The sequence below is a fragment of the Cicer arietinum genome, chromosome 6 (assembly GCF_000331145.2).
Source record: "Cicer arietinum cultivar CDC Frontier isolate Library 1 chromosome 6, Cicar.CDCFrontier_v2.0, whole genome shotgun sequence".
Lineage (NCBI taxonomy): Eukaryota > Viridiplantae > Streptophyta > Magnoliopsida > Fabales > Fabaceae > Cicer > Cicer arietinum.
In genome coordinates this window covers 45,381,497-45,398,139 of record NC_021165.2, presented here as the reverse complement: position 1 = coordinate 45,398,139, position 16,643 = coordinate 45,381,497, and the positions used below count along the sequence as shown (strand labels likewise).

Sequence of the window (16,643 nt, the reverse complement as noted above, 5' to 3'; positions counted from 1 at the left end):
AGCTTCACTCTTGACCAACCCTTCACACATAATTACCCAGATTCTATTCCAACATTTTTATTTAGGCACCTTCCTAGGCAAATTTTTTCTCCATGTGAAATTGCATAATCCCCACCCCTTCTCATGTCAAGGACACCTAGAGCATGAAGTTAGGAAACCTAGGGTTATTTCTAGTCTTATTTAGGGAGCATATAAAATGATAACAAAAATGACATGCAAGGGACTAAGCCTTATAAGGACTACTTTGGTCATATCAATAGTCAATGTAGGATATCACCACAGTTAGTTTGGATAACATGATATGGAAGTCTCTTATTGTGTTAAATAAGATAATATGTCAGTTTCTTTTTGTGTTAAATAAGATCATATGTCGGTCTCTTTTTGTGTTTTCCGCTCAGCTGATTATGATCCACCACCCTTGATTCAAAGGACAGATTAAATATTTGAATGAATGTACATTTTGGTCCTCTAAACATATGCATCAACAGGTTGGTTTTCCATTATAAATGCTGGCTTCAATTTTGCATACCTTGATATTGCTGATAAAGTTAGAGAATTCAGTATTTTGAAGCCATGGCGGATAGATGCTATGCTCAAGAATGAAACAGTTCCATCCTCAAAGAGTTCCTCGATACCCTCCCTTCTTTTAATGAAATCAATATCCGCAATTGATGCAGCAACTGTTCCTGTCATATGGACCAACCAATCAAATAAAAAGTGTTAACCACAGAGGCAAGCAACCACTAAGCCACAAACCTCCACTGAAATAAGATTTCTTCAGTAACTTGGCAGCATCTGCAATGTTAAGAGTTAACAGGATAATCAGTAAGAGAAAAGTTTAACAAAGTCAAATTAATACCAAACGAAAATTTTCCATCAATGAAGTTGAAATTTAGGGATCAGATAGACAAGAAAAAGAGAACACAAGTAGGTGTAATTCCTTAATTGAGATCTGAAAACTAGGGGAAGTTTTTTTTATTGGCAAATGTCAATATTGTTAGGTTGGACGTCTTGTCCCGGTCGAACCTAGGACCTTACAATTGTGTGAGTTAGTTATGGTGGAATTTACCATCTCTTCTAAGACTTTAAAAAAAAAATCTGAATTTAAATGTCAGCGAAAGTTCTTTGGTACTTAATTTTTTAAAACCAAAAAAACAAGATTATTATTATTATTACATTATTATATGTTATGAAGCCCAACACATGATGGTTCAATTTCTAAAACCCTTATTACTAGAAAGTCTACAAGCGGATAGCAGCAAACGAATGCAGCCGCCCATGGCAGACAATAGTCTCCCAAAAACCAATTGTGTAAGAAAGAAGAGGCTCAGTCTCATTGCACATGCAAATGCAAGAGACAGGTATTACACAACATCTCCACGGCGTGTCTTCAACCTATCTTCGTGTAGTCTCCTACGAATCAATGCATCATGGGTGACATGTTACTGCTGCTGGTGATTCAGAAAAAAAAGCACGTTACTACTAGTGATTCAAAATAAAGCGGTCCGACCTCTCAAACCGACAAAACCGCCTGTTTTCATGGTTTTCTGGTTTTTTCACCAGTTTTATAGCAGGACAGTTTTGAGGGTTAATTGGACCGGACACAGGTTTGGTTCCCGGTCGAACTGGCCAGTTCGGTCCAGTTTTATTTACGTTGTTCCCGGGGCTGATATTGCTTGCCAATAATGTCCATGTCAAATCCCTATTCATTCATTTATTTGAAAAAATATTTCAATAAGCAAGAAAAGCAAAGCATAAGAATAGAAGATAAGGCATCCTCACAAAAAAATACCCAAAACAAATATATCAGGAAACTAAAAGATTGAGAGGCATGTAATAAGGCATTCCAATCTTGCTGCATGTCTAACAAAGAAACACTTCAAACAAATCCATGAGCAAAACACGGACAAGCCAAGAAAATGAGTGTATCCACAAGATACAAGTTCCATTATAAAATCATCAACAGATTTCACAGGACCAGATTGCATATAATCTATTAGTCACATATATTCATCGTGACATAATACCAACATAGACAACATTCTTCTACCTATTTTCACAGAAACTGATGAACAAGACAACGAATGAAATTAGTACTAGGAAAGAAGAAGATTGCTCAAAACCAGTAGGTTACCATTTCGAACAACGAGAGCTCCAAGCCCAGTAGGATAGCCAAACAGCTAAGAAAAATGCACAATACAAATGTCAAATTTCAAAACAACCTTTGATCAAAACAATATCTAAAATAAAACCTTTATACCTTGTAAAATGAGAGCGCAACAAAATCTACAGGATACTTGGACAAATCTGGTGGCATGGTAGCAGATCCTTTTGCAGCATCAATCAAGACCAACCATCGTCCATTGCTTATGAACCAAAAAATAATGAAAATATGCTATCATTAATGCTTTAAAAAAGTTCCATAGGCAAATAGAAAAAAAGGTTCCATAGATAAATGAAGCTCTACCTCTCTCTCTTTCTCTCTCTTGCTCCCTCTCTACATTTGAGTGTGTGTACGTTGTTGTCTTGACTAATTATTATCAGTTGGCTCTTTCTTAGTAAAGATTATATTCATTATTCGTTAATTCGTGTTATCAGGGCATAATAACTTCCTATAAACCTAAGCTTGTAGCTATTAGCATTTGTAGCTATCACCTCAATAGTTAATACAATATTTATTTTGTTGAATAAGAGAAAATGAGAGAGACATATGGTGAAACCGTGTGTTTGAACTACACAACGGAGTCTGTTTTATAAAGGCTCAAGGCAATAAATACAAAAATAAATATGGGAGATATTATCCCTATTTACATGATATGTAATAAATATAAATATATTTTCAACACTCCCCCTCAAGCTGGAGCATATAAATCATATGCACCAAGCTTGTTACATATATAACTAATTCGAGGACCTCTCAGAGACTTAGTGAATACATCTGCCAATTGATCATTGGAATTAACAAAACTAGTGGTGATGTCGCCTGATTCGATCTTCTCCCTTACAAAGTGACAATCTATCTCAATATGCTTGGTCCTCTCATGAAAAACCGGATTAGAGGCAATGTGCAATGTTGCTTGACTATCACATATTAATGTCATTTGAGTTGCCTCTTCAAATTGAAGCTCTTTGAGTAATTGTTTCAACCAAATGAGCTCACAGGTCAGTAATGCCATAGCTCTGTATTCAGCGCTAGATCTTGCAACTACACTTTGTTTCTTACTCTTCCAAAATATTAAGTTTCCTCCAACAAGTACATAATACTCAGAAGTGGATCGCCTATCAATGGGTGAGCCTGCCCAATCAGCATCTGAATAACCAATTATCTGAGTATGTCCTCTGTTTTCATAAATTAGACCTTTTCCTGGAGCACCTTTAATGTATTTCAAGATTCGTATCACAGCACCCCAGTGTTTTTGACAAGGAGAGTTTAAGAATTGACTTACCACACTAACTGCAAAAGAAATGTCTAGACGAGTGACTATGAGGTAGTTTAATTTACCAACCAATCTTCTGTATCTCCCTAAATCTAAAAATGACTCCCCATGATTAGGTAGAAGTTTAACATTTGGATCCATAGGAGTGTCAATCGGTTTGGCATTCAACAAACCTGTCTCTTCAAGAATATCCATGGCATATTTTCTTTGTGAAATTACTAAGTCGTCCTTAGATTGGGCTACCTCAATACCCAAGAAGTAGCGGAGCTTGCCAAGATCTTTAGTTTGAAACTGATGAGATAAATGTTGTTTCAATCGGAGTATGCTTTGTTGATCACTACCAGTTATGACAATATCATCTACATAGACAATCAAGTAAATGCACCCTAGGGTTGAGTGGCGATAAAAAAGATAATGATCAGCTTCACTTCGAATCATGCCAAATTGTTACACTATTGTGCTAAATCTACCAAACCAAGCTCGAGGAGACTGTTTAAGACCATAGAGAGACCTCTGAAGTCGACAAACCATGGTAGAGGACTCCCCCTGAGCAACAAACCCAGGTGGTTGCTCCATATACACTTCTTCTTCAAGGTCACCATGCAAAAAAGCATTTTTAATGTCAAGTTGATGTAGAGACCAATGTCTGATGGCTACAATAGAGAGGAGTAGTCTAACAGAGGCCATCTTAGCCACAGGGGAGAAAGTATCACTGTAATCGAGGTCAAAAACTTGAGTGTACGCTTTTGCTACCAAACGAGCTTTAAAACGATCAATATTACCATCAAGACCAACTTTCACCGTATAAAGCCAACGACATCCTACTAAAGACTTTCCAGACGGTAAAGGAACTAGTTCCCATGTACCACTACTCTGAAGTGCACACATCTCGTCAATCATTGGCTGTCTCCTCTCTTGGTGAGATAAAGCTTCACCTGGAGATTTAGAAATAGAAACAGAAGATAGGAAAGACAAACAAGTATAATGCAAAGGAGAAAGACGATGGTAACTCAAGCCAATGTAATGAGGGGATGGGTTACGAGTAGGACGTATACCTTTACGAATAGCAATAGGAATATCAAGGGTCGGATCTGATAAAGAAGGAGGTGGCAGTGAAGGAGCGTTTGGAATGACCTCGGTATCAAGAACAGGTGTAGGGACATGTGCAACCGATGGTGGTTGACGACGACGGTATGTCTGAAGAGGTTGTACAGTTGGAGGATCAACAAGAGGAGTCTCAAGTGGGACAGTGGGAGGGGCCACAGGAGGTGTCTTAGGTGAGGCATACGTAATAGGCTCTAGTGGTAAAAGAGAAGGTGAAATAGACTTTGGTAGGTCTAGAGGAATAGTTGAAGACAAAGCATCAGGAAGCGACTCATAGTATGTAACAAACTCAAAAAATGTGACATCAGCCGATATGAGATATCGTCGAAGAGTAGGAGAATAACAACGATAACTTTTTTGGGACCGATGATAACCAAGAAAGGCACATTTTAATGATCGAGCAGAAAGTTTGTCAAGACCAAGAGTGAGATTGTGGACAAAACATGTAGATTCGAAGACCCGAGGAGGAAGTGAGTGAAGAGGGGTACCAGGGAAGAGGATCGAGTGAGGGACTTTGTTATCAAGAGCAGACGAAGGCATGCGATTTATAAGATAGCACGCCGTTAGAACAGCATCGCCCCAAAAGCGAGATGGTACATTACCATGAAGAAGGAGAGTACGAGTGGTTTCAATAAGGTTCCGATTTTTGCGTTCGGCTACCCCATTTTGTTGAGGTGTATGAGCACAAGATGTTTGATGAAGAATGCCGTTAGAGGTCATAAAATTTTGAAATTGATGGGACAAATATTCACGGGCATTATCACTGCGCAAAGTGCGAATGGATACACCAAATTGAGTTTTAATTTCCTTATAAAATTGTTCAAAAATAGAAAATAATTCAGACCTATTTTTCATTAAAAATAACCACGTACCAATAAGGTGCCGATTTTTGCGTAGTACCCCATTTTGTTGAGGTGTATGAGCACAAGATGTTTGATGAAGAATGCCGTTAGAGGTCATAAAATTTTGAAATTGATGGGACAAATATTCACGGGCATTATCACTGCGCAAAGTGTGAACGGATACACCAAATTGAGTTTTAATTTCCTTTTAAAATTGTTCAAAAATAGAAAATAATTCAGACCTATTTTTCATTAAAAATAACCACGTACAACGGGAAAAATCATCGATAAAAGTAACAAAATATCTAGACTCAAGTGTGGAAATAGTACGAGAGAGACCCCAAACATCTGAGTGAACTAAAGCAAACAGGGAGGAAGCTCGTTTATTAGCTCGATCAGTGAAATGACTACGAGTGTGTTTCCCTAATTGACACGACTCACAATTTAAGCTCGATAATTTGGTTAGATTAGGTACTAATTGTTGAAGTTGGGAAGACTCGGATGACCTAACTGAGCATGTATAGTAAGAGGAGAATATGTGGTAGGGCACGCTGTTGATGGGTTTGAGAGATAATAAAGGCCATTAGACTCACATCCGACACCAATTTGTCGTCCTGATATTCGGTCTTGCAAAGTAACATTGCAATTAGTAAATGTGACAACACAGTCATGAGAACGAGTCAATCGACTGATAGAAATTAAATTAAATGGACATCCAGGCACATAAAGGACAGATTTAACTAACAGAGTAGGGAAGATTTGGACAGTGCCAATCCCTTCAAACTGTGTTTGGGAACCATTGGCTGAGATTATCCTAGGTAACTAACCAGATGTTGTGAGAGAGGAGAAAAGAGTCTTATTACCAATAATGTGATCAGATGCACCAGAATCGAGAATCCATGGGCTATGAGAAGGTGAGATGCAAACAGGTGAATTACCACTTTGTGCGGCGGAAACAGTGGAACTTGAGTTCTGACAATACTCTATCCACCGAAGAAAATCATCATAAGTAGCCATAATCAATAAGTAATTACCTAAAACCAGCAGCGAAACAGTGGCGGAAGAGGGTCTTTTTTTTTTTTTTGTGATGAATAGTACCGCGCGCGATGAACAATGGATTGATTTGCTGGAAAAAAATTAACGAAAAGCGACAAAGAAAGGGTAAACCGGAATTGAGACACGGTTTACCGAAGAAAAAAAAAATATCGCCGAAGGACAGTGGGTCCCGGGATAATCACGGTATAGGGTTGTCTCTCTTAATAGGCTCTAGATACCATGTTGAAGTTGTGGGATTTTAAAGAAAAGGAGGAGAGAAAATAATAAGGGTTTGAATATTATTGATAATAGCTTAATGCTGACTTGATTATAAAAGACTCAATAATAATCTCTATTTATAGAAAAACATAGACTCAATTCTAAATCAAGAATAAATCATAATAATAATGGGAGATATTCTAAGATATCTCTATCACTAATTATTATCAGTTGGCTCTTTCTTAGTAAAGATTATATTCATTATTCCTTAATTCCTGTTATCAGGGCATAATAACTTCCTATAAACCTAAGCTTGTAGCTATTAGCATTTGTAGTTATCACCTTAATAGTTAATACAATATTTATTCAATTCAGAAATTATGAATTATTCTTCCAATTTAATGTCAGATCACCCAACCTAGAATAATCTAATTCTGCGAATTATCATCCCTCTTCTAGCAATCACCACAAGCTGATTGGCTTGATATCGGTCAGGATTAGGATATTGTGAAGTTTCATTGTAAAGCTACCAGGATACTCATTGAACGAAACCATAAAATGGGAAATAATAATAGTCAGAATCCCAATATATGAAAGGCTGGAAGGGAAATTAATATGCCCAAGAGATAGCTGACTAGACATAAGCATATATGCTAAAATCAATGTAACAAAAAGCTCTATTGTACTAATGCATACTATATAATGGACTCTAGTGGGAAATAGTTGAATTTGCATAAGTCATGACATTTGTAGGTTTTAAGACAAAAGGGATACACATTTGTAGGTTTTAAGACAAAAGGGATACACATAAGGTGATAGGATACTGAATGTTGGGCCTTAGCCTAATAGATGGGTTGAATAGAGAATAAGAATTGGGTGGTTATTTCCTGATATTTAGGAAAATTTGGTTGTAAGTAGGAGGGAAGGAGGGTTATGAAGACATTCAGAAAGTTGTTAGTAAAATAGTTAGGAGAAGAAATTCTCTGGTTAAGAGCAATTATGCTCTGGATTAGGAGTTCTTGAACTCTGGTTTATCTTTTTATTTACTGTTTCCACCATTGTAGAACTCTGCGATCAACCTTTTACATTCAATAATATACATTCGTTTTCTTGAATTCACGAGTTTTATCATAAGGAGTTAATAAGACAAATGATTTTATATATTACTTGCAAACTGAAGTTCCTAAAATCCTGCTTGAGTCTTCCTTGATAATCTTCGCCAAGTCAAGGTTGAATCTCAACCCAGAGAAATTGCACTCTGAGGGAAAGGCAAACAAATTATACACATCACCTGCATGGAACAAACAGATATAAGACAATAAATCTTAAGCCCAGGAACATACCGATGACCTTAAATGTTACCCATTGGCTCTCCCTCACGCAATCCAGCCACTTTTCTCCTTTGTATTTGGTGCAGTGATATCTTTGTAGAAAAGTTTTCACCTTCTATTCTAGTATGTACATCTTCAACATCTACTGCAATGGCTGCAGCTCCTTGACCAAGAGCATATCTAGTACTAGTTATGGATGGTCGAAGACTAGAGTTAGTGGACATTTAGAAGAGCTTATTTGAATTTATCTTATTGCATAAGCGTATATGTATGTGTTTGGAAGAGCTTTTAAAGTAGCTTATGATATGCCCATAAGCTGTTTTCAGCCTTTTTCCATAAGTTATTCATGATAGCTTATAGAAACAGCAAAGATTTATCAGAACGTAACAATTGGAAACACATAAAGATTTATCAGAATGTAACAAGAACATTTTACTGAAGTGATGTATCTAGAAAGAGAAAATTATATTCAATAAATAAGAAAAAGAAGATAAGCCCAAAAATTACATAAGATTAGTTAGGTTCTCAAGTCCAGCGGAACAGAAAAATGGTATATAATATATGTGTGTGTGTATACTATATATATACATACACACACAAATAGGTACAAAAAATTGTCTATGATATCTCTATAATATAGGTATAAAAATAATTTCTATGATATCTCTGCACCCGATTCCTAGACTCTTCCAATTTTACTAAATTTAATGGCATTGTATCATCAGCGGTGATATATTGAACAAAACTAATATTGTATCTCATTTCTTGGGGAGGATACTCTCTTATACCAATAACACTGTTATGATTCTCCATTGTATACATAAAATTACTGTTACAGCTCCATGGAAAAGCCTCTCCAACCAGCTTCAACGCTGCCGTTGCCCCCGAGGTAAATATACACTTGTAGTCTTTGGGAGAAGCATTGCAGTAGTCAAGGACCTGTATGACTGATAGTTTCATAATCTGTGCAAATTAAAGAATTTTCTGGAACATGTATCAAAAGGAACAAAAGATGAACACCAACAGCATTTTCCTACTGACCCCCAATTGCCCACCCATGTTATAAAAGAAATAACATGCAGTCATCCATGGAAATCTAGTACTCCTTAATATACCATATAGCAGGGACATTGAATTACAAATGTAAATATTGACAGAAACTTTTGTCGAACTAAAAAATCTCTTAACAAAGAATATAATTTCAATTTATCATTATTAAATTATAAACAAGGCTGTTGACATAGTTACATATTTACATGTACCTGCTGGCGGGCATCCCTGACAATCTCGAGAGTTGCAGAACTGGAATCACTTTGGCTATCTAGTATTATGATTAAGGAATTTCACTTCATAAAGTCGGTGTAAACTACTAACTAAACAAATACACTCTGCCTTAGGTATTAAGAATTTTTCTTTTTTTCCTCTGTATACAGAATTTGGAAACACAAAGGTTCGGTTTGGATTAGCTTCTAGCTTATGAGGAGCTTCTTAATTAAAATAAGTATATAGTTTTATACCTAAAACAGTCCTTATAAACTTATAGGTATTGATAGATCCATTGAATGAAAGAATTAAGCTGAAGAAAGTAATTTCGACTTCAACTTATAAGTTAAACATTGTTTAGAAAACTACAAAGATTCTTTTAATATTTCCTATTTCTATAAATTGTTGAGAAGTTTATCCAAACTATGTCAGGTCAAAGGTACACAATTAAAAACTGTACCGATACACCAATGGTTGATTAATGCCGCCACACAACTTTTTCAGCACCCCCACCACTATTCTCATGATGTATTGATCTACCTATCCACCGCTTTGTGACTAGTGCCTTCACCGCAATACCATTCTTCTCTTATTTTAAATAAGAATAACATATCCTCTATTTCTATAAGAGTAAACCACCATTTTGGGTCTTGAAATTGTAAATATCCGTCAATTTGGAACCTCAAATTTACGAAATATCTCCCTCAAATTGTCTAATGTCGGTCAAATACTCCTCTAGGCAAAAAGCTCTCTATAATAGTTGACAGAAAGAGTATTTTGCCTGACTTTAAACAATTTGAGGGAGCAATTTGATATTTAGTACATTTTAGGTCCCAAATTGACTACAATTTCAGGACCCGGAATGGTAGTTTACTATAACATTCACTCTGACGGTCATCCATCAGCCAATCAATGATCCAACTGGCAACACACTCAAGTTCCCCACTTCGAGGTAGTCTGCTCGGAATGCTTCACCCAGTCGTCCTGGCGTCATAACTTCAATTTCCAGGCATTTTTGTACCGATACACAAACACTTAAGTTGCGTAAACTAAACACCACCATCCAAACTAACTCAACATTGAAAACGGTACGGATTTTCAATTATTATAAATGATATATAAAGGATACGAGGATTTCCATAAACGTTACTAGTGAGATCCTTGAAAACTGATTCCATTTGAAGCTCAGAGTACAAAGTTGCACCCGCATGATCCAAGTACACAAGATCTGTGTAATTTCAAAAAATTGCAACATTACTACACTAGTAAATAGCAATAACAAGTTTTTTAAATACAAAAAAGTGGTAATAACTGATAAATAATCGGATAGTAGAAAGAAATTTTATATATATATATATATATGAAAAGGAGTAATGAATGAACGAACTTTGTAATCTGTTGAATTCAGCAGCACGAATTTGATCAATAGTTTTGGGGGAGTTGGGATAACCGTAATGTTCACCGAACTCTTTCAGAAATTCTTCTTTGGCGGTGGCCATGTCGTGGAAGAACAAATTGAGGAAAGAGAAATAAAGTGAGAGAGAGTTCAAAACACAAATTGAAATTGAAATTGAAACGAAACAACAACTCCGGAGAACTTGTAGTAGTTGAGTTGAGTTGAGTCTCTTGTCGTATTTGTGTTTGATGCATATCTCAGTAGAAAAATGAAGTTATATACTGCTAGCGTGCACGTGTTTACATTTTATTTTATTTTTTGTTTTTTGATAAAATTAAAGAATCATCCAAATTTTATTTTGACTATTTAAAATGGATGAAAATATAAAGGAATTTTTTCAATTCCATCCTTAAAAAAATTAAAATACTCTACTTTTTTTAAATTAATGTATCAAAATATTTTTTATTTTTTTTATCTCCGGGATGTCGCAAGACATGCAACAATATATTGTGTTGAAAATTTTAGTTTTTAAGAGATCATATTTTGAAAATGCGACTATCTATTAATTTGATATTATTTTTTTAAAATAAATAAAGTAATAGAGACGATGTTACGTTTTGAAGGAGAAAAATTTTCAGCCATTACATGGTTGCATTTAAACATGGCAACAGGGTGGAATGGATTTTGTCTTCCCACTCTCGCATCCCATTAATTTAGAAAAATCCACCATCGTTTCTTATCAGATGTAAAATTTAGATCCTCCTTCGCGATTGAATTTGAGTTTTTCCGAACATTCATTCATATATAAAAAATAACAAATTTAAAAATCATATTAATTATAATTAATAAAATAACTATTATTATACGATAATAAAATTATAAAATATTAAAATTATTTTTTCTATATAGAGAATATTATATTAGATATATACATATATATAAAATTTAAAGATAAAAATAATATTATTAGCAGGACGAATATCAATATCCTAAAATCAATCTATGCCCCGAATTTTAATTTTAAAGAAAAACTCACACACTCACATCCTATCAAACCAAATTTTTCCACCTTATTTGTTCATTTTATTAACGTCTTATTTTAAATGATTCAAATTCAACATGAATATCTATTTAGCAAGTAAGCTCAAACAACGTGTAAAAGTTTACACTTGGCCGCTTTACCATAATCCTCCCTAAGCTATAATTATCTACACTTACAAAGCTGTCTAAATGAAACTAATTGACACTACGTGTCAATTAAATGAAAATCTCATTCCGTTACATATTATACATGAAAATAAATAATGCATGGGTTACATAAGTCTCTCACAACTATAATAACAATCGAAATAATAATAATTTTCAAAAACGTTGTACTAATTAACATTTATACAATATTTGACATTACGTTCTAATTTAAATAAAAATCTCATTCGATTACATATTATTATAAATACAAATTAATGAAAAGATTTACATCATAGTAGATAATGAGTATAGAAAATAACAATTTTTGTAAGTTTCACTTTACCTTATCTATAATCTTCTATAATAATCTACATTTAGGAATTGCCTAGAACAATTAATTTCTAGCAAAGAGTTCAAAGAACTTATACACCTCATCAAAATCACAAATGGCTTCGATTCATTATCCTACTCCAATCTTTAATAACATGCATTAATGCAAAATAAAAACGAAACAATGGGTCATCACTAAAAATATAAATCGATACGCTCAAATGGTTATATCCCACTAATACGCTTCATGCCCGGCGATATGTTACATTGCTTAGTTTTAATCGTCATTTACAAAATATTTTAAAGATTATATGTTACACATTTACACTATTCCCAATATTGAAATCATTATAAATATGCATCCAAATATTGAAATCATTATAAATATGCATCCAAATATTGACATAATTAAAAATATGCATCCGTTACAATAAAGCAATTGCATTTGTTGCAAACATAAATTAGTGAGGGTTCTAATAATCCTTATGTTTGAATTCAACCAATTCTAATATATATAATACTTCCACTGAAAAAAAAAACAAATATATATATTGATAATAATATATTTAAATATCTTGAAAAGATTTTATATATATTTATATTTTATATATTTAAAATTTAAAATAAGAAATCATTAGTATGTATAATTTATATTTTGTTTAGAATATGTTTAGATTTCTTCATTATTTTAAGGATTCAATATATTTTTAAATTACAATTTAACTTAATAAATAAAAATTTAGGATATGAGATTTCACAAAATTAAAATACTTCTCCATCTAAATATCACATATAATTCTATTTCAGGAAATACGACAAAAAACTTCATTGATGGTATTAGAGTTAAGGTTCATACTTAGAGAAAAATCAACAACTAATAATTGATATTCATATGTTACGTTATGATAGATAATCAACAACAGACATTTGTGTGCTACACGAAGATAGGTGACTAAAAATTAATATTCATGTGTTACATGAGAATGGATAACAATGACTAAAATTGATTAGCAATCGATGACTTATAATTAGGGATGGCAACATAACCCGCACGTGGGTACCCATCCAAACCCGCTTGATTTGGGTGGGGAAAACCCTTTTTTATTGGATGGAGTGCGGTGCGGATTTTCTCCGAAATTAAAATTCGAGGGCAAGTTTGGGTGGTGATATCCACCCCGCACCCGCCCCCCAAATTCGCTCCGCAAGTAATATTGATGTAATTTTTAAATTTTATATACATATACATATTGAATATACTTAATATTTTTTAAATATTAAAAATTATAATCTTATCTCTATTGAAAATATTTTTTGTTTATTATTGTCTAATAACAATTATTTTATTATATTAATTATAATATACATTATTTTTAAATTTATAATTTTATATATATATGAAATAGGTGTTGGTGTGGGTAGGGAAACTCCAATCCCGTTGCGGACGGAGATGAGACTTAAATTTTACACTCACTCTAATACGAGGGCGGATGTAGATTTTTTTCAATTAATCGGATACGGATGAGACAAAATTCACCCACACCCTATCCCGTTGTCATGCCTACTTATAACCTATATACTTATGCGGTTACATGAAATAAACTCACGTTTACGTGAAGGATATGAAGGAGAAAAATTAAAGAAAAAAAAAACTACAAATCAAGATATTCAATCAAGTACTTGAGAAAGACATCTTTATCTTTATAATAAACAATTAATAGTAATTTATAAGCAATTGAAACTAAAAACTAACTCAAATAGCATCTCCACATCATCATTTGACATGTGATGTTTTCTCTGATTATTTGTAACATGATGCAAAATCTTGGCTAAATGAAAGGTATTACAATATAAAAAATAATTATCTTTTATGAATAATATATGTTAATGAATGTCCATTATTTGATCTTTCATATTCCCATAACTCTTATTTCTTTAACTCTCATTAGTGGAGGAATTAATTGATAGCTTTTAATCTTATTATATTATTTATCTACCTGTGTCTTATAAATAGGCCTTACCATGTTTTGTAAACACACACTTGAGAAGAAAATAATACAATAAGTTTCAATAATACTCTCATTAGTGCATTTTTTTTAAATAAATAAAAAACAAATTAATAAAATATTATGTCGTAACACAAAAGACAAGAGTCATAAATAATTACATCATATATACAAACAAGTTACAATAGTTTTTGGGTCAATATTTTACAATATACAAATAGAAAATACATTAGAGCTATGAGACCTATCAGATATCGCTCATACCCCTGTGATATTCTCGGCAAACACTTGCACAAAAGTACTGCTCAAATAATGTTATAACCTCATGGTCACGTCAAAAAAATAGAACATAAACCAACCAAACAAAAGTCAATTGTCAATATATGTTATAGATACAGTCGTCCCAAAACAAAATAAGTACAACCACCAAAAGAAAGACATTAAGTCCATATACAATAAAAACTAATATGATCATCCACTAGCAACTACAATAGCAAGGGTGACCTCCACACACTCCGCAAGTTCCTTCTAACGCAGTATCTCTCCTCGAAATAACTTCCTCTTCATCATCATCCATAGAAGGATCAATCTACTCAAAAGTCAGATCCACCCACGAGATAGGTAGCTTTGGCAGCGCTGGAATCTCAACACGATCCACTACTTCAGTGACAATCAATAGGGGATCCTTCACCGGAAGTGGAAGCTCTAGCTCGACTCGCCTAGACGGTCCTACAATATCTTTTCTCAATGGTATCGGGCCCTTATCATTTATGTCAGTCCCCAGCCCAACCATTGTATCTCCAGCTCCTACGGTGGCCTCCGTCTCAACGCTACCTGAGGCATCTTTTTCATTTTCCCATGTTCCATTCATCCCGAACACCAATCTTGAAGGTACCGGATAGTCGATCCTCATGTGAGTGAGCTCCACGAGATATACTGCCTCGACTCTCCTACTTGTCCTCACTACCCTCTCCGTATAAGTAGCCCTGCTTGAGATGGGGTCATATACCCAAGCCGTCGACGAATGTCGGTCAGGGAAGTCTAACGAAGTTTCTGTCGTCAAGTTAATAGTCGATAGAACGAACTCGAATATCATCTGAGGGCAAAACCCATTTTCCACAAAAATATAAAGGATCACCAACCAAAATTAACAAATAACATTTAACAATTATATCATAAAGACAAGCAATAACAATTAGAAATTACGACAGGATAACAAACAATAACAGAGTATGTATATACAAATATCATATTATAACAAACACGACTCGCGTGTCAAGCACCCTAATGCAATGTTTATATGTCAAACCCTCCTCGAGGGACATAAATTGTAATAGCCTGTTTTTTTTTCAAAACAAAAATTGAATATCAGAAATAAAGGAAGAAATACTTTTGGATAAATATTTAAGTCGTAACACAACGAAAAAAGTCAACAATATTTACAAGCAGCGGAAAGAGTTTTTGAAATACAAATCCAAAGTGTTTAAATAGTAAAATACATCGGGGTTATGAGACCTATCAGACATAGCTCATACCCCTAGGTATTCTCGGCCAACACCTGTACAAAAGCATTGCCCCAAGAATTTAAACTTCCCCACGTCGCATCAAAAAAATGGTACAAGGACCCATCAAAATAAAAGTCAAACTGACAATATGAGGTATAGGTACTGTAACATCCCGCTTTTTCGAGACATTAACTAACGAAATTTTAAACGTAAAAATACATATTCGTTTTTTATTTATTTATGATTATCTTAAATACTCATTTATCTTAAAATCAATTAATAATATTTTTAGTTATATTTTACAAATAATAAATCAAAGTATTTACAATCACTGAAAGTAAATTTAATACGTTAAACAAAAGAAACTCTTAGAGTCAAAACTATTGATGTTTTACTACCCAAACATAAATCCTAGTTGGTCATAAACTTTGGACTTGTGGAAAACTCACCCAACAAGTCTAACCCAGCACAAAAGCATCTCGGGGCCTGTAACTGCATGTTATTGTACTTCCTCGCATTTCTCCTATTGGGTTGACCGTGACATTATTCACTCAAGTAACACTATATGTGAATTTCTGTCAAATGTAAGGGTCATCTCCAAATAACAAATACAGAGTAATATGCATGCATATATAGTTGTTATAACAAGAATATAAATAAATCATATATTTCATTTAACAGATAAAAATCACAACGCACCAAAGATACAAATCAACCAAAATGCACAATCTATTTGTTTGACTATATGTCAATGCATGATTCTGGAATATCACCTCCCCCGCAAGGGCTTCGCGGGTCCTTCCAAGCAACACCACTAACTCAAAATCCCCGCAAGAATATGTGGGCTCCAACCAATTATGGACGCACCACACAACTATTAATGCATGAATGTAGACACTTTTGTTAGTAACAGTATTAGATCACTCAACCACAGCGTCCAAACTCATTCAACCTTGTTCTAAACCAACCTAGTTTAAACCTAAAGTACAT

At 34.1% G+C, this 16,643-nt stretch overlaps 1 protein-coding gene across 8 annotated transcripts in view; it reads right to left on the bottom strand.

Annotated features, from left to right (window-relative positions):
* Positions 1–10,881, bottom strand: part of LOC101491274 (molybdenum cofactor sulfurase) — a 40,972-nt gene extending 30,091 nt beyond the window's left edge. For 2 of the 8 annotated variants that reach the window (XR_012163532.1, XM_073369950.1), the window contains exons 1-10: positions 10,619–10,881; positions 10,361–10,459; positions 9,231–9,289; positions 8,747–8,931; positions 8,000–8,154; positions 7,805–7,928; positions 2,261–2,366; positions 2,135–2,180; positions 757–795; positions 530–686 (exon numbers count right to left, since the gene is read on the bottom strand). Coding sequence is in view for 7 of the 8 variants with exons in the window: in XM_073369950.1 (XP_073226051.1) it covers positions 530–686; positions 757–795; positions 2,135–2,180; positions 2,261–2,366; positions 7,805–7,928; positions 8,000–8,154; positions 8,747–8,931; positions 9,231–9,289; positions 10,361–10,459; positions 10,619–10,730 (1,082 nt within the window). In the remaining variant the exon portion in view is untranslated. Of the gene's footprint in view, positions 1–529; positions 687–756; positions 796–2,134; positions 2,181–2,260; positions 2,367–7,804; positions 7,929–7,999; positions 8,155–8,746; positions 8,932–9,224; positions 9,290–10,360; positions 10,460–10,618 lie in introns of those variants that run through there. The other 6 variants (XM_073369953.1, XM_073369952.1, XM_073369951.1 and 3 more) reach the window with 6 other exon arrangements.
* Between the last annotated feature and the right edge of the window lie 5,762 nt (positions 10,882–16,643).